This window comes from Quercus suber, unplaced genomic scaffold, assembly GCF_002906115.3.
Source record: "Quercus suber isolate HL8 unplaced genomic scaffold, Cork oak 2.0 scaffold_967, whole genome shotgun sequence".
Lineage (NCBI taxonomy): Eukaryota > Viridiplantae > Streptophyta > Magnoliopsida > Fagales > Fagaceae > Quercus > Quercus suber.
Genome location: NW_027070387.1, coordinates 42,000 through 60,626, shown reverse-complemented (window position 1 = coordinate 60,626; position 18,627 = coordinate 42,000). Strand labels below are relative to the sequence as shown.

General features: G+C 32.9%; 2 protein-coding genes across 2 annotated transcripts; one reads left to right on the top strand and one right to left on the bottom strand.

The window, feature by feature from the left end:
• Window positions 1–6,781: 6,781 nt before the first annotated feature.
• Window positions 6,782–13,438, top strand: LOC111996454 (pantothenate kinase 1). The gene is made up of 10 exons (XM_024028437.2): window positions 6,782–7,172; window positions 7,638–7,850; window positions 8,633–8,679; window positions 8,951–9,067; window positions 9,442–9,561; window positions 9,795–9,889; window positions 10,066–10,159; window positions 10,901–11,032; window positions 12,534–12,646; window positions 12,907–13,438. Exons 1-10 carry the CDS (start codon window positions 7,094–7,096, stop codon window positions 13,127–13,129), a joined length of 1,233 nt encoding a protein of 410 aa, XP_023884205.2. The 5' UTR covers window positions 6,782–7,093; the 3' UTR covers window positions 13,130–13,438.
• Window positions 13,439–14,351: 913 nt separating this feature from the next.
• On the bottom strand, window positions 14,352–17,567 carry LOC111996452 (uncharacterized). Its single transcript, XM_065768588.1, has 6 exons — window positions 17,262–17,567; window positions 16,608–16,748; window positions 16,357–16,521; window positions 15,811–15,933; window positions 15,482–15,625; window positions 14,352–14,934 (listed from the first exon to the last, which is right to left on the bottom strand). Exons 2-6 carry the CDS (start codon window positions 16,740–16,742, stop codon window positions 14,482–14,484), a joined length of 1,020 nt encoding a protein of 339 aa, XP_065624660.1. The 5' UTR covers window positions 16,743–16,748; window positions 17,262–17,567; the 3' UTR covers window positions 14,352–14,481.
• Between the last annotated feature and the right edge of the window lie 1,060 nt (window positions 17,568–18,627).

Here is an 18,627-nt window from a genome sequence, read left to right as displayed (position 1 = left end):
GATTTGATGATTTTGCTGGCTTTTAAGAAAATTGTGGTTTTGAGATTTTAATTTCTAGGTTTGTGTTCTTGTTCAAGACACACTTAGATATAGATTTTAATTTCAAGGTCTGTTTTTAATTTTTTTTTTATTTAGTTAAAATTAATAATAATATATTTGTTTAATTTAGATGTTGACGATGCATTTTTTAATGCCAAAATAAAATTTTTTATTATTATTTTAATAGTTTTGTCTACCATGTAGGACTTTGTCGTTAGGGCACTAACAAAAAGGACTAAAATGAAAGGTGTTTTTCTAAATAGGGACTAAAAGCGGTGAAAATAAAAGATAAAGACCAAAGTGAGAATTGCGTGAAAATGTAGGGACGAAACTGTGGTTTTCGCCTAATTTATATACATTAATTAGGAGAAGAATCAGGTGGTAGATAGAGGGTAGAAATTAATCATTCAATTTTGTATACGGCTTATTTTTTTATGAGCAAAACTTAGATACAGTACTTAGGTACTGTTTGTTAGGCTCACCTCTTAAGATTCTACCATGTTGATTTTTTCTCATGGGATGGAGCTTTATTTTTTAGTTAAGTATCCACATGTCAGAATCTTAAGAGAGAAACCTAAAGAACTACACCTAAGTTATTGTACTTAAGTTTTGTCATTTTATTATAGTAGGGTTGTTATTATGTACTTCGAGAATATATTCTCTCTCTTTCATATAGGTCATGTCTCACTTACTATAGGATCTACATGAAGAAAGTCAACCATTTCGGGCAAAGTACAACAATAATTTATATACATTAATTAGGAGGAGAATCAGGTAGTAGATAGAGGGTAGAAATCAATCATTCAATTTTGTATACTGCTTATTTTATTACGAGCAAGACTTAGATATAGTACTTAGGTACTGTGCGTTAGGTTCCTCTCTTAAGATTCTACCATGTAAATTTTTTCTCATGGGATGAAACTTTATTTTTTAGTTAAGTATCCATATGTCAGAATCTTAAAAGAGGAACTGCACCTAAGGTATTGTACCTAAGTTTTGTCCTTTTATTATAGTAAGATTGTTATAATATACTTCGAGAATATATTCTCTCTCTTTCATATAGGTCACGTCTCACTTATTATGCGATCAACATGAAGAAAGTCACCATTTCAGGTAGAGTACAACAATGATTTATATACATTAATTAGGGGGAGAATTAGGTAGTAGATAGAGGGTAGAAATCAATTATTCAATTTTGTATACGGCTTATTTTATTATAGTAGGGTTGTTATTATGTACTTCGAGAATATATTCTCTCTCTTTCATATAGGTCACGTCTCACTTACTATGGGATCTACATGATATGAGAAAGAAGAATACACTTACGGAATACACAATAATTTTCCATTATAGTATTAGCCCACTCTACATAACCACCCATGCCTTGCTGAAACGTGAAATCAGTGTCATTGACCAAGTGTGCGTTTGGCTCCAAATTAAAAAGTCAGTTTATTTTATTATTCAGCTTATTTTTGCTACTATTTATGGGCTTTATTTGACTTTTAGTACTATTTATGGGTCTCACTGTACTATTTCAACTAACTTTTATTTTTATTTATAGTACTTTCAGTAAAATTTTTCAATTTCAACAAAATAAACAGATTTCAAACAGACTTATGTTTGAAGAAGTTGGATTTGGTTTTGGTTGGTAAAATTAGATTCGATACAGGGTTCACTGTTCACATGAATCAGTGTGTTTTCTCAACTTGCTCGGTTGTCTTGATTTTGCCCAAGTCAATGTGATGGAGAGGAGTCGGTATAGACAACAGTCTTATCATAGGAAAATTATTGAACGCTCATTATATAGAATTGACTTTCAATCTTTTTGCTACACGTTTTTCTTACCCAAAGGAGAAAAAGACTCACCAGGCAAGCGTGATCGGACAATTGTTCCTTATTTTGTTTTTGTTTTTGTTTTTCTAGTCTCTTAGTTGTTTAATAACATATTGCTGGTTCACTTATGAAAAGAAATAATTCAAAACTTTAGCAAAGATTCACTTAGCAAACTTTAGGTGCCAACTGCCAAGAGATTTTAGGTTTTAACTCATTGAATTGACTAATTCCAAAACATCTCGTGTTTAAATTTTTCTACCTTCAACTATTAATACATAAAAAAATTAAATGTGCAAAATTTGTCAATATCGGCTTGTCTAACATTTTTTATTTATTTATAAAAAGTTTTAAAATTTCCTTAATAAAATCATTGGCATTACAATATCAATCAATAATTAGTATAAAAATAAAAAATAAAAAAAACTTTTCTCTGCTATTGTTATAATTATTGAATCATTAATAAAAATAATTACCAAGCAATTGCTTGGTAATTACAAATAACTGTCCCATCATCGGCCCTTTTTTGATAATTAAATGCAATTCTTGATAACAGCCGGTAACTACCGGCTACACATCATGTTCATGTCATTTGTTAGACACGTGTTTCCCAATAAAGATATGTTCATAGTCTATGACTATGCACATGATCGGATCCACTATATGCCTTGCCCATCAGCCTAACATTTAAGCACAAAACTTGACTTGACGTGCAGTTGCGGTCCATGTACTACAATTTGGAGGACTTGACCCGTGCTTACGTCACCTCCGAGTCTAATCACACAGCCCACATAACACAAACATGAAAATCACAACCCATATTTTTTTTGAGAAACAGCAAACCAATACACACACGGGGTAAGGGGAATGAACCTTTCACAACCCATATTAGGGACGGAATTACATTAGTATATCGCACGTGTTGAAACCCATGTTCAAAGACTATTCTATTTTATAGATAAAAATTAATAATTTGTATTTATTATAATTTGAGATTTTTATTTTTTTCAATCACCAAAAAAAAAAAACCTAAAGGTGTGATGAATAAATTATTTCTCCCACAAATGCATAAATAAATACTACCAAGAATTTTGAAAGATATCTATTTGCTCAACGAATGGTTTGAGTCTTGATTGCATTTGCCAATCTCAATTCCAAACCTTGTAAAATGTGTCCCTAACATCAAATCCATTGAAGTCATTCATTTGTTGCTAAAGTTTGGCTTAATTTTAAAAAATAAGCACAAATTGAACAAATTCTCAAAAAAATTTTACAGAGAAAAAGAAATATGAAATTGATGAGAATGAAACTAGGCCTTCACAAATATAAGATAAATATAAAACTGACTAACAAACCTGTAGGTTAGTGATAATAAGGAGATCGTGAGTGAGAAAGTGAAATAATAAAAATAAAAGCGTGAGAAATTAAATATTAGTAACTGCTTTTTAGTGGGGATGTTGGGATGATAAGGATGGATAGAAGTTATAGTACTGGTTTCATAGTAGGAGTTTTTTTTTTTTTTTTTTTTTTTTAAATAAAGAAGAAGAGATTTGGGGTTTTTTTTTTTTTTTTTTTTTTTTTTTTTTAAATAAAGAAGAAGAGATTTGGGGGGGAAAAATGTGAGATTAGAGTAATGAAATTTAAAAAAAAAAAAAAATTGAAAAAAATGGGGATAGAAGAAACAAATACATCGTGATGAAGTAAAAAAAAAAAAATGAATACGTAGAGTGAGTTTTGTAGATTTGAGGAGTTTTAAAACTAACAAAAGAGTGATCTTATTTTGTAGGGAGTTAGAGAGTATAAGTAGGAATTTAAATCTATGTAAAAGTAGGAGTTTACTAGAAGCATGAATGCATTTCAACGTAGAAGTAGAAATTTATTATTTTGACCCCATTTTTATGTTTTAGGTAGGGGTATTTTTTACAATTAAAAAAGCAATAACTAACTTTCTTTTGCCAATTTACTATTTTAACCTCATTTTTAAGTTGTTAGTTAATTAATTTAGGGGTATTTTAACAAAAAAAAAAAAAAAGCAATAACAACCTTTTGAATTCTCTTAATATATACAGATATTTGTTGAGTTTTTTTTAAAGGATTCATAAAATAATGAGGAATTCCCTCCCCCCTTCCCACCCCCAAAAAATCTATAGAATTAATGTATTTTTTCTCCATTTCATTTATTTATTAGTAATGCACTTTTTTTTTTTTTAATTTTATAGAAAACCTTTAACGTAACTTTTTATTAAGGATCGATTAAATTAACACTTAAAACATTAAATACATCTAGAGGAACAAATTCCATCCAAACATCAAAAGAAAAAGAAAGTCAAACTCTCTAGCTAAGACATATGCAACAACATTACCTTGCCTACTAATATGAGAGAATGACCAACTCCTAAGGGAGTTTACAAAGAACAAAGTGTCTTATACTAAATGACCAATAGATGACTTCAACCGATCACCGTTCCAAAGGGAGTTTATGATTATTTTAGAATCGCCTTCAAAGATGGAGTTTTCAAAACCGAGCTCCTATACTAGTGTAACAGCCACCCTAGCTGTAAGAAGTTCCACTGTCTCAATCGAAGAAGGATTCAAAATTTTTTCTGCTAGAGATGCCATAACCACACCTCTAGAATTTCGAATAGTCATTCTAATTCTTGCCTCACCTGAATCTTCAAATACCGCACCATCAAAGTTTGTCTTATACATTCTAGGTGAAGGTGGTTTCCATTTGATGTTTTTCTGCTTAACAAGTCTGACTGGCTGTGGCTGTCCATTTTATCTATAGCCAGGTACTGATAGGCATCCCCTGCAACACTGCATAGCGGCAACACAAGTTCTTTGAACCTCACCTTATTTCTTTGGCATCAAATGTGGTGAGAATAATACACAAAGTAATAAAGGAAGAATAAGGATAATACAAAAGGTAAACAGAAATAGATAATATTTGCCCCCACCCTCTTGTTGGTAAAAGGTTATTGCAAACTTGTCCTTAAGATACAACCAAGTTGTTGGGTTCTACAAATAGTAATTCTGGGGAATAACCACAAGATTTCTTGTGTTATTTTTCAAGTGAACATAAGTCTCTATTTATACTCATAGGGTTATATTTTATCAAAAGGCATGTATGGAGAGTCAAAATGTTTCATAAAACCATTCACAAGGCTTGAAACATCTTCAAACATTCTGAATGGTTACCAGAAAATTCTGCAGAAAACTTAGTTTTACAAGTTTCAATCGGTCAAGAGTTCCTTTCGATTGATCGAATGCTCTTTTCGATCGATCGAATAGGAATCAAATAACTATTCAATCATCCAGAGACTCCAAGATATTTTCTTCATCATTTTGATTGATCGAGTAAAAGTTTCAATCGAACGAAAATCCTTTAGCTCGAATTTCATTTAGAAAATTCTAGAACTTAAATTTTCACTTTATGAAACAATACTTTCCAAACTCAAACATTCTTCTTACAATCTATCTACGTTTATACCTCTATATACAACAAAATGTGCCAAGAGGTAGTAGCAAATAACTCCATGAACTGAGGCTTCACACGAATAAAATTAATTAATTCGTCAAAAGAAAATCCAAAAGTTTGAGTTCTGTCCTCCCACCCAAAATGCAGGTTCCACACTGCTTGAATAGTTTCACACTCCCGCAGAGCATGAATGGATGACTCAGGAAGCTTATCGCAGAGTTTACATCTATCAATAATGCACTTAAAGCTTAAAGTTTTGGTTCACAATTTGAGGACTTCATAATTCATTGATTCCTTTGGAAATTTTTTATACACTTCGGTAGATAACTTAGTAATTTATAATTTTATATTACAAATAAAAATTTTAAGATATCACTATATGAATATGATAATAGATGAATTTTATTGTATGGAATATCCCCATCAAGTTTTATTCTGTACATTTTAAAGATACCAAGTTTTTTTTTTTTTTTTTTCGGTATATATCTATTATCAAAGTAAACATTTATATAATCACTAAAGTATAAAAGACGATAAGTCCTCTTCAATAGCATGCGTGTGTAATGTATCAATCTTATAACAAGGACACCAAAGGAAAATTAATTCCCAGTTCTACCCCTGAGCATGTGCAACCAAACTACCCTTGGAGCAAGCAAGTCACATCCCAAAACACGTTTATTATCTCATATCCAGCATGCCAAAACATTTATGTAACCCAACCCTGCTTTGCCCTATATAGCTTACCCATTGCTTAATAAACTTTCCCATAACAAGCGATGCAACTGAATTAATTGAAAGATATTAGAATGCTCCTATCAATCATTTTAATTGTCATAATTTTAAAAGGGAAATTCTAACATTAGAAACATTTTCTCGAGAATTGAAAAAGTTGTCAATACTTTCTTTCAATTCTTAAGAATTTTTTTTTTAAATGATTAATTATTGTATGTCTTTATGACCCACATTAGCAAAATCTTTTTAAAAAATCATGTATATTTATGAAAAAGATTAAATTGTAATTTGCACTTTTATGATAATTTTGGTTTTGAGTCTTTACCCTTAAAGTTACATAAGTAGTACTAACTAATTACACCATTAAAGTTTGGAATAATTTTGATTTTATAATTAATTTTTTTTTTACAATAATAAATACCATAAAATTCGAACTTATAACATCCTTTCATAATAATTATTTTTTGTAATTCCAACTCGAACTCTCAACGATTTTACTGGTTGATTCTTATAAAAAAGACAATTTTACTAGTTTGAGGAACTAAAATCCGCTATATTATATTACTCTTATATTACTTTAGCTGTCTATCACATAGCAACACGTTTGCTAGTTGTTAGGCTCCTATGCTTCATTTTCCCTGTTAACTACCTCGGAAAGTCGAGAGTGAAAAAAGAAAAGTGAAAGAGAACCAAAAAAAAAAAAAAAAAAACTCTATGAATGAAAGAATTAAGCAGCCCACCATTAGATTAGATTAGAGTTTCGGTCCCAACTTGCAATAATTACATATGACTGGGTCTATTTATTTAAGATAAGAACCGGCAGGTCCTAAAATAAAAAATTGTTTTCAACTCTCTCATAATGCTGCCATTTTTTTTCTTCTTCTAGGCAGCGATGGGTTAGGTAATTGGTACACAGCGCAGTTGCTCATATTTATTATGGTCTACCAAAGCTTTACAACAATCACACCCACTTCATAGTCCAGAAATACAGACAGAGAAGAAATCAAGGAGAAAATGGATCTCGGAGAATTTCAAATTCCGGGGAATTCCGACCCAAATCAAAAAACCTCTCATTTATCTCTCGATATCGGAGGTAATCTGGGTTTTTTTTTTTTTTTTTTTTCGTTATTTCATTTTGGCCCATGTATTTGATTTTCTGGTTTTTTTTTTTTTTTTTTTTTTTCGTTATTTCATTTTGGCCCATGTATTTGATTTTCCTCAAATCAGTTATATATGTTACATGCCACTTTGGACGTGTCCAAAAAAATTCTGTACTGTTGAATTAAAGTAGCTTCCCTTCCCATATTCAAATTTGATTTACTGAGCTGTAATGAGAGTCCCTTTTTGATGACCCATTTGTGATGATAAATTTGTTACCACAATTTACATGTTCCTCTAAATTTTTTTCAGTAAACTTTGTTTTGTGTTGTTGCGAAATGAAGTTTTGGGTTTTAAAAATGCTCTTTTTAGGCTCCCCAAATGGTGCAAAATGAAGTGTTAGAAATGCAATTTATGCTGGTGTTGAAGTAGCATTGTGTGTGTGTGTTTTTTTGGGCAGGGTCACTGATTAAGTTGGTGTATTTCTCAACCAATGATGGTGATGATGATGATGATGATGAGTTGGGGAGGTCGGGAAAGGAGAGTGTTGGGGTTTCTAATGGGAACAGGAGTTTTCCGGTTCTTAAAGGGAGGCTCCATTTTTCGAAGTTTGAAACGCGCAAGATCAATGATTGCTTAGATTTCATACAAACCCAGCGGCTTCATATTGGTGGTATGTGTGGACTTACATGTTATTGCTACTTCAGAAACTGATTCTTGTTTTAGAAGTCATTGAACTTGTGCTAATGTTTGGAACCATGTTGAAGGGAGAGTGGTGTTGTTAATGCACTTTGCTATAGCTTGTTTTGTCTATGCTTGATTTGATTGAGCTCAAGCTTGTTTCACAGCATAACCAAGCTGATGAGTCAGCCTAATACATCATTAAAATGCATGTCAAAATCTCGCAATTCTAGTTTACGAACACAACTTAGTAATCTTAATATACTTTAAATCTTAAATAATTCTTTGTTGTATAACCCCAAGGGATAGCAAAATTGGCTGGGGAGCACGCCTCATGAAGCAGATGTCACTATCTGCTTGACCTGAGTATTGCTCTAGCTTAGCAGAACAAGCTTTTGGCATCGATCTCAAGCTTCACTGTGATTGGTTAGAAGCTCCTTGAAGTGCCAAACCCACTTTGTTCGCATGGTTTCAATATGCTTTTTGGTCCTGGATGGCCTTTGCATTGGTTTTAACATAATTCTTAAAAGACATAGGTAGCACCTGCCTTTTGACAAGAAGGGTGGAGTATGTTTTAACAGTCTGTGATGTTCTTAGCAAAAGAAATCCCATTAAGTAGGCATTCCTTGAATGCAACAATGTTTCCTCAATCCTTGCGATATTAATTAGAAAGCTGCAATTTAAAATCATTTAAAGTTATTTTTAAATGCTCTTTCAATCTTCGTGATGTATTTGCTAATTCTTGTCATTCTGCTTATAATTGAAATTAATTAGGTTGCCAGCGACTTGGGGCTCTTCCCATTGAGAAGACCATAATTAAGGTAAAAGCTGTTGTTTAGCATTGCCATGCTATTCTTCTTAAGTAGTTTGGTCAAATTAGGTTTGTCTCTTCTTTTTTTTTTTAAAAATAATCTTAGATAGCAGCTGGATATGTTTTCATTATATACTGGCAAAATAGCACATGTAATTCATGTGCAGAAGAAAAAATGGAAATGGGTGGATATGGAGAGAGATTATTTCATGAGAAACTTGGTTTTTGGTATGTCTTGCAGCAGTGTGCAAACTTATTAACTACTTACCATTTGTGAGCAGGCCACAGGTGGTGGGGCATACAAGTATGCTGATCTCTTCAAAGAAAAGCTTGGCATTTGTCTTGACAAGGAAGATGAAATGGACTGTCTTGTAGCTGGGGCTAATTTTTTACTTAAGGTGGGACCCTACTTACCATAAATTGGTATGTAGAACTAAATATCTGTCTTTTACATATTATGAAGTTAAATTCTTTCATGCTGTACTTAGTATCTTGCCCTTTATTTATCTTGAATTTTGTTCTGATTCTTCCTCACATACACACCCACACATTTGCGTCAATCAAAATAGTATTTGTTTGGGGGAGAGGAGAGGTAAAGAAATGTTTGTATTCTATCAAATGTCTGTGTGACAAGTGTATAACTATTATTTATATTAAAATTATTTCATTCATGTTTCAAACCAACTATTTCATTGCATATACTTTCTTGTTTGCCATACATACCAATGTCTTGACTGATAGTTTCAATTGACATTTATACATTTTTGAGTAGGCAGTTCATCAAGAAGCATTTACATACTTGGACGGGAAGAAGGAATTTGTGCAGATTGACCATAATGATTTGTACCCCTACCTCCTTGTTAATATTGGGTCTGGTGTCAGCATGATCAAGGTATACTAGTCATTATTATTTGCTCCAGTAACTGGTTTTGGTTCATGTTCTTAAAACTTTTAATTTTTTTTTTAATCATAATTTTGCAAGGGTTAGCTTGGGCACCTTCTAGCCAATTAGTCTATTAAGGACCCATAGTTTTGGGACTAAGGCTTTGTTGTTGTTGTTGTAGTATTTGATCATAAAGATATGTTCCCAAATTCTTTGTTAATTTCTGTCCTGTCCTTGTATAGGTTGAAGGGGATGGGAAGTTTGAGAGAGTGAGTGGAACAAATGTTGGTGGTGGCACTTTTTGGGGGTTGGGAAGGCTCTTAACGAAGTGCAAGAGGTAATTTTGATATTTGTTTATTTCAGTATGATGATTGGCCTTGTTCTTATTTTGTTTTTGATTTATAGAACAAAGTGCAAGAGGGAGTTTCTATCTTTGATTATGTCAGTACGATGATTTATCTTATCATTACATAGCCATTAATTTACAGACCACCAATGTATTTTCTGTCTCAGTTTTGATGAGTTGCTGGAATTAAGTCACCAGGGAAATAACAGAGTGATAGACATGCTTGTTGGGGACATCTATGGTGGAACAGACTATTCAAAGGTGAGTATTCTTGATAGACAGGTCTTTGCTTTAATTTAGCTTGCTGAGAGATTTGCTGTTCTCTGTACTGTGTACTTCCTGTTGAAGTTTTAGTTTGAATATATATTGCAGAAATCAGGCTGTACTTAGCCAGAACTTTTGTAATGTGGTTTCTTGTTTAAAGGGAGTTAGAATGCCAGACCCTCAATGCACCACATCGCAGTTTATTTTCGAACATTCAAAACATTTTCCTTAATACCATTTTGTAACCACATTTGTTATGTGCAAAGACCAGTTTACCATGTTAAATCCATAGAGACATCATCATTTGGATAGTTTGGATATGGGGCCTATTTGATTCTCTTATCTCATGAACTCCTCAACTCTTTTTCCAACTCGTCTTGTCTCTCTATCTTTTCATCTTCTCTTTTTTTCATATTTAAGTTCTAGAGCATTTATTTGATCATGTGGTTTCCTTCAATTGTAAAAATTTCTCATTGATTAGACTCCTCACTATCTTGAAGATTTTGACACGGTAGTGGTATTGTTGTAAAGGTGATGTGGGTTACATAGAAAACTTCATTTAAATTATTTTGAAGCGAAAATATAGCTTTCCTGTGTGATGCACAGCTCATCACCTAGTTGGTCTTAATTTTAACGGATGATGATGAAGGCCTTTTAGTTTCCATGTTAATTTTTCATCTTATGATTAAGTTAATTGAATTCCTCTTCTCACCCCCCACCCCATCTTGATGCTAACAGGTTGGTCTTTCATCAACAACTATTGCGTCTAGCTTTGGCAAGGCAATTTCTGATAAAAAAGAGCTTCAAGATTACCAACCTGAAGATATTGCCCGGTCACTCTTAAGAATGATTTCAAACAACATTGGACAGGTCAGTTGCAGTGGGGCAGATTTCTTATTTGCCTTAAATTGAATATATTGTGATGTGGTGATGTGTCTGCCTTTACTGGGGAAGACATATTACGAGTTGATGTTTTGTCCTGTCAAGAGTTTAGAGAAAATTTTGGCCTAATCCTAGAATATAGTTTTTTTTTTTTAGATGTTCCAATTCTAGACAGAAATTGGTTTTTGCACATCTATTACAGAAGCTTTGGTAGCCAACTACAATACTAAACCAGCCAAGATTTGTCAGTCATATCTGGTTTCATAACACATGTTGTGATGTGTAGATAATTTATTTTGCTACAAGTAATTCCCTTCTCCTTAAGTCTTATGTCAAACTTTAAGTGAATATGACAAGTTGTAATCTTGAAGTCACTTATGCAGTAAAGGAAAATGTAGTCAAATGAGCTCCTCAAAATTGATACTATGCCTAGTGAGGTAGTGCAATTTGGATTTTAGAATTCCTTTGCAAACCCTGTAATCATCTTACTTTTTCCTCTGTAGTACTCTCTTCATATATTATGAGCATTTTGTTCCATGTCTTCCCAATTCCTTCTTATTACTTTCCTGGTTTTCTCCATTTGATTTTATTTTCTGTATGCTTGTCAATTTTAATGATTTCATGTACATACAGCACAACAATATGTTTCAACCTATCATGTATCATGTAACATGTAACAAAAAAGTCGAGAGCGTATTGTCGTTATCAAAAAATATCTTCTACCCTTGAGTGTGCTGCATGGGTATATTGGGTTATATGTTGAGGCTTCAGTTCTTCTTTCATCTCCTACTTTCATGTTCTTTTAGTAACCCCTTGTACTTTCAGAACTTTCAAACTTTTCTAGATTGTTCTTTCTTAATGGCAAGGTTCAAGCCTTGGATTCAGGTAGTACATAGACGAACTTAAAACATTAAGCTAGTTAATAGTATCATAAAATCATAAGAATGGTATCATAAATCTTAAAATTGTGTTTACTGATCAGGCATACTTGGTGTGCTTGACCACATTAGTTATTCTACATTTCATTTGTTTACCACATTATGGGGTTAATTTAGATTCTTCAATGCAAATTATGTATGCTTATGCATGCATAAGTAGCAGTCTGTCTGAAATTTTATAGAAGTAGGGTGGTGTCCTTGGTTTTATTTTTATTTTTTATTTCCTGGTCTTGATCATGGTGTTGAATGCGCTTTCATAAAAGGATCATATTGTAATTGAGGGTTGGAAGTATACTCCCTTAAGTTAGTCGATTTCCTTTGCCATGCCTGCAGATGCTGCCATTTGCTAGGCATTCCTTGAGATGCAGTCTGTAATTCATGATTCTTTGTTGTTTAAAAACATATTGACAACTCATTTCCTTTTTTGTCTTATAATTTACATTGTGCAAATTTTTTTATCATTTAATTCTATCTGAAATCAATGTAAAATTCCCTAAATTATAATCAACAGTTAGTGTCTGATAATATTTCGTTTTACTTCTTATGATTAGATTGCTTACTTGAATGCACTCCGATTTGGGCTCAAGCGGATATTTTTTGGAGGATTTTTCATCCGGGGTCATGCTTATACCATGGATACAATTGCAGTTGCAGTTGACTTCTGGTAATTATGATAACGTTTGTTTTCTTGGTCACAGCACACATGGATATTTTTTGGAGAATTTTTCATCTGGTGTCATGCTTTTCCATGTTTTTGGGTGGGGGATCATCCTGTTCTTCCCAACCTTCTTTTCATTCTTGGTTTTAGGATCAATCTCTAGGAATGTTATAGTGTTCCATGCCTGATTTTTGTTTTGATCTATTATTCCATTCTTTGACAAAGGCTTTCAATTTAAAAAACAGCATTTTTTTTCCTGTTATTAGGTCTAAAGGTGAGGCTAAGGCAATGTTTTTGCGGCATGAAGGATTTCTTGGAGCATTGGGTGCCTTCATGAGCTATGAAAAACATGGTCTTGATGACTCGATGATCCATCATCTAACACAGAAATTCCCAATGTCTTCCCTTGTAGGAGATAAGATTTGTAGTCCACTAAATGGGGAATTGAATGACAACGAAAGTATAGAATGCAGTGTCTATGCATCTTAGAATCTGCAGTGATTTCTTCTCCTGGCCTTGGATACAGGATGCTGTACAAGGCAATGCTTGGTTGCCTGTGTTCATTCCGAGCAAGTCACAGAGTTGAAATTCTATGTAATATTTGTAACATAGTAACAGGGTTGTAGGAAAAGTATCCGAAAAAGAAAATTAAGGGGAGAGATACTGAGAGAGTAACAACAATACAACATGAAAATGAACAATGTTACTTTCCCTAATTGTCTATGTATCAATTTTGACTAGTTTTCTGTAATTCAGCATACTGTAACTCTTAATTGTTTAATCAATATCTTACTATCACTGTTGAGTTGTTTTACCTTTGAACTTTAGTTTCTGTCCTCTTCTACTTTGACTGTGATGCCCAAATTGCGGAACTCCGATCTGATTTATTCCTACAAGTGAGTTCTCTAACACAATGGATCATGTGATCATGCTAGCATTCTAACAAAAATACTTGATATGAGATTGGTAACCTATTGTATCAATTAGTGGGTAACCAGTTGGCACTCTGTGTCAAAATATTCATGGGTGGATATGAGTTTAGAAGATTGTCCTTTCTTCGATTAATTTAAAACAAGTGGCTATTACGCAAGAGTTATCCCTAACATCACGCTTTTAAAGTTTAGGAAAATAATTTTTTAAAATAAGGGGCCAAAAATGATAATCAAATTTGTTAAAATTTTTTAGAATATTCATCAAATATTCGGGAATTGGTTTTCAAGATGAAACAGAGCAAAACATGATTTAAAATATTAAAAAAACTAACAAAGTAGAAATTATTATTTGAAACTTCTTCTAATGGAAATGTGTAAATCACCAAAAATGGGGTTTAGGATTAATCCAACAATAGAGTACCTTGTGGGTTCTAATTGGCTTAATTAGTAAATTTTCTTATTATCGAATGCGATACTTGTGTTCAAAGCTCATCTATGCCAAAAAGAAACATATCTTGGCTTGATGGTAAAAGGCAATCATCAAAAGCAATCAAAAGATGTAATATCATCTTAGTGTTAATTTGGGTTCCATTTGCTATGCTCTACTCTGCCAAGAACACATCCAGTCTCTTAGCAATAACGAAGGCAAGAAATTTGGAGAAAACTACTCAACAATCCAGATGCAAAACATCTGGCTGAAAGTTAGCAGCTTCATTGTTCTAATAATTGATTGTGTTTTCAGACATTGAACTCAAGACATTAAGGTAAATGAACCAATATAACTAACAATCCAATAATTTTGATTAATAGATTATTACAAAATATTGCTAGAGGTTCAGATATCAATTACAGCTACAGTGGATACGTATAAGAAGCTCACAAGTTAAACAGAAATTATTCACAAGTAGATCATTTGGGAGTCAGCAGCCTTCTATGACATTGCTTTGCACTTCTCCTACGCAGGGTCCATCTTTCTTTAATATCCCATATGTTATCAACTAGGCCTTCATCAGACATTCCCACAGATATCTCTAGTGCCTTGCGAGATTTTTCAGGGTTTAAACTTTCCCTAATTCTGGCAGTTTCAGCAAGCATGTCGTTTATCAGCATCTCTGATGTCTTGGTTGTTATTCCCCTAAGATACCAGGAAATAGGTGGAGGTGGAACAATGGCTGGTTGAATAAGTTGGTCCAAGCTCACTATTGATCCTACCCTTCCTTTGCCTTTGGTACATGCACAATACTGTTCCCATGTCTCAGGCTTAAAGGGAGAGCAGATTTTCTCATCAATAAACACAGGATCTACTTTCCAGCACCCTTCAAATTTTTTCATAAATCCCGTTTTCACTTGCTTGAACTTCATCTGACAAACAATCATATATTAGAGAGATAAAAAATGGCTAGTTCTCATCACATAATCCAATCTCCATGTCCTAAAGCACAATAATGCAATAAAGGGATGAACTTGCCCCAAATGTGGTATTGTCTCAAGGTTGATAAATGAGGGATTGCTTATGAACGTCATGTGATGGTAATGATGGTACTTACTAATACGAAATGAGGCATCAAATAATATAGCAAGCCTATTTTTCAGAAAATAACAATATGGAAGATAAATGCATATAATTTCAGTAAGTTTCCTTCCAAAACCTTGCGTAGGGGAGCTCTACAATTGGTGTTCGATTAAAAGAAAATCCAGCAATAGTATGTTTTGTTCATACCAGAGAATTGTAAAATTCCTTTTCCATGAGTTTCCTAACAACTAAATGCAACCACAACAAAAAATTCTTTAGATCTTCATGTCTGATGAAAATCAGGTTTGTAAATTGCAACATGAACAGTTCCCCCACCCCCTCCATTTTCCCTAGCAAAACACACACACACACCAACAATGAAAACTGATATCTTACCGAGTGATCTTCTCTGTTTTGATCTACTAAAACATGAACCGAGATGGTTCCTGACCACCAAAGAAATCTCCATATGGCTGCCTGCTCCAATTCAACCACCTGCCTTGAACCTTCATCGACCAAAACTTCTCTGGATATTACTTCCTGAAGCAAGACATTTAACTTGTCATACAAAAATTAGAATCTCAATAAGATGATACAGCTTTAAAACTAGGAGAACTATCCTATCATAAGTGAGAGTACCATAAGATAAAAAGTCTACTATATATCGAATACAAGTTTTAATAAGTGAATAGCATGTTTAACTGCAATGTTTCATTACTACCTACCTTAATATTTTTGAAAACCCTCTTGTTATCAGGATCGATCACAATATTATATACTGCATCTGGAGGCAGCCCAACATTAACTTTGACATTAAGGTTGCAAAGAGAACCTTTTGGTACGCTGACCTGCCAGAGAGAGACATTAGAATCCATAATTCCATATAAGTTGTAGCTTTGATGGAAATCAATATGGACATCCAGTCGCCCAGAGAAACTTTCAACTCTGCAAGATTATCCTAGCAACATATGCAATAGGTTGGACATTTACCATCAGTAAAATAACTCCAGTATTCTTTTCTACACCACCAGTGTTGCTTTTGGGCCAACTAATACCAATCTAAGTTTATATCATATTTTCATCCCACACGAAAATTTTCATGTGGAACTGGATTTATGTACCGGCATAACAGAATGTACAAGTGTAGCTACCAGGATTAATCACGTCAGGACTTGACTGTTGCAAAATCTTCTACTCGAATCTCAACTTGAGCCAATTTGTCACAACTCGTTAGAAAATCATGAAGAACATTTTTGTTGCTTAACTCTCACCTTTATTTCTGGAGATTGATCGACCCATGATGGATTTTCTGTCCATGCTTGCATTTGCTTTTCCAAATCAACCTCCCAAGCTGTAGATGATCCTTTCTCCTTTCTTAGGACAGGGTTCACTGAGTTTACTCCTTCAATATCTTTAGCTAATCTTTGTAGCCGAGACTGTGTCAAAAAAGGAGAATCTCTTCAACTTTCAACAAAGATTAACTGCCACTAATCCACTATAGGCTTCAAATGAGAAGGCTAACCTTAAGACAATTCTGAAGCTTGTGAGGAAGCTGCACAAAAAATGTAGAAAATGCTGAATCAAACGCCCTGCGTTTTCCATTTTCCTTGTTCATGTGGATATCTATGTTTGTTTTTGACATCTCTGTCTCACCCATTAAACCCTGAAGTAGTTTGGAAAAGTTAGTTCAATTTCTGTGTTATATACTTTTTTTTTTTTTAATTTTTGAGCTAAACGATAGAAAACTTTATTTAACTAACGAAAGAATACAAGTAAATCAAGTTAAAACCCAAGAAACTATGCAAACATATGCAATAGAGTTAAGGCCTTGTTCTGATTAAAAATTCATTCTTTGAAACTTGTTAGTCATTTTCGACATAATGACTATCCACACAGCAACCAACAACAGTGTAATTATAAGACAGCTACCAAATCACCAAATATGATTAAATGAGTCACATAACTTGCAATAAGAACCACCCACCAAGGTTTGTGCACCACCAATTCCAAATTCAAGAAATTTAGTTCAGTTATAATCAATATCAAGCATGAACCATGAATGAAAAAGCCAAAACCCAAGAGACTAAAAGCAGTTCAGAAACCCCATAGCTCTTTAAAAATTGAGAGGACCCAGAAAAGAAAAAGAAACTCATAATCAAAGAATGTTAGTACTTACTAGTAATTTTTAGCAAGGAATCAGCGTGAATAGATTCACTTTACAACGGGAATTTTGTTATTAGAAGAATATCCCAAGTCCAGTCCACTGTAGAGTCTTTTGAAACTGATCCCAGATTTGCAGTTGGATATGATACGAAAACTTACACAACTGTTGGCCACGTTATGCACACATTTCACAAAAAGTGAGTACCAGCACAGCAGCAATTGTCTTGAAAGAGCTTGGTTGTCTGTTTCTCATCCACTTCTCTGCAACAATCCAACGGTGGTAATCACCAATGGTCTCCACTACATATTGAGGATCTTAGGGTCTCCCAAATGCCAACAAGCTTATATTAATTTATTACAATTTAAAGTAGTTTTAAATGTCAACAGCTATATAAAATAAATGCAATTAGTCAGCACGAAAATTTTGAAAATTTGTTTTTTTTTATTAAGTTAAAAATAAAAATAATATATGAGACTTGTAAGTATTACTCTAAAATCATTTTTTAAAATGATGTGGTTATTTTGTAATAAAGTATAGTTGATAAAATATATTAGATTTTATAATTTTTTTTGAGGAATATAGATTTTATAAATTAAGCTATTTATATTTTTGTTTTGAAAGTGTTTTAAATTTTGTAAGTTTTTATTTCAAGGAAATATAATGAATTTTATATTCAATTATTATATAAAGCAAGATATTTCATAAATAATGTAATATATTGGTTGTAATTTGTTTTTAATACCCTTACAAACAGTTCATCTTTTATATGTATTGAATGACGTAAAGAGGAAGTCGAATTAAGTAATTTCATCACTTATATTAGGAAAAAAAAAATACAAGACTTTAATAATATAAGAAAAATGTAATTTTATCAAGAACCATTAACATTATGCTGAAAATGTGGCATAATTGTTAAAGAAGCAGCTCCTCTTCGTAGACAAACATTTCCTCCCAAACCTGACAAACCATGATTGAGGTGGACCGATTGGATGAAAATATATCAAAATGGACCGAAATAGACCAAATAGACTAAAATGAACCAAAATAGACCAAAGTGGACAAAAATGAACCGAAGTAGACCAAAATGGATCGAAGTAGTTTGAAATGCTACACTGATATGGTTTAATAAGAGTGTAGGAACAATAAATACTATAATAAGCTTTTAAATTTGTACAAATTACTGATGTGGTGAGTAGTTATTGGTAAATGAAAATGTGATGTCAATGGTAGGCCTAGATGAAAACTAATAAGAAACTGGTCACATCAACTATTTGTAAAAATGTTGTAAAATAGTTTGTGATTGCAGTATTACTCAATACTGCAATCACAAACTATTTTACAACATTTTTACAAATAGTTGATGTGACCAGTTTCTTAT

Coding starts and splice junctions, on each gene's coding strand:
- LOC111996454 (XM_024028437.2), top strand. CDS start 7,094: ATGGATCTCGGAGAATTTCAAATTCCGGGGAATTCCGACCCAAATCAA. Junction 9,562..9,794: donor CTGGTGTCAGCATGATCAAG/GTATACTAGTCA, acceptor GTCCTTGTATAG/GTTGAAGGGGATGGGAAGTT. Junction 9,890..10,065: donor CTCTTAACGAAGTGCAAGAG/GTAATTTTGATA, acceptor TTTCTGTCTCAG/TTTTGATGAGTTGCTGGAAT.
- LOC111996452 (XM_065768588.1), bottom strand. CDS start 16,742: ATGGGTGAGACAGAGATGTCAAAAACAAACATAGATATCCACATGAAC. Junction 15,934..16,356: donor ATCAATCTCCAGAAATAAAG/GTGAGAGTTAAG, acceptor TCTCTCTGGCAG/GTCAGCGTACCAAAAGGTTC. Junction 14,935..15,481: donor AAAACAGAGAAGATCACTCG/GTAAGATATCAG, acceptor ATTGTTTGTCAG/ATGAAGTTCAAGCAAGTGAA.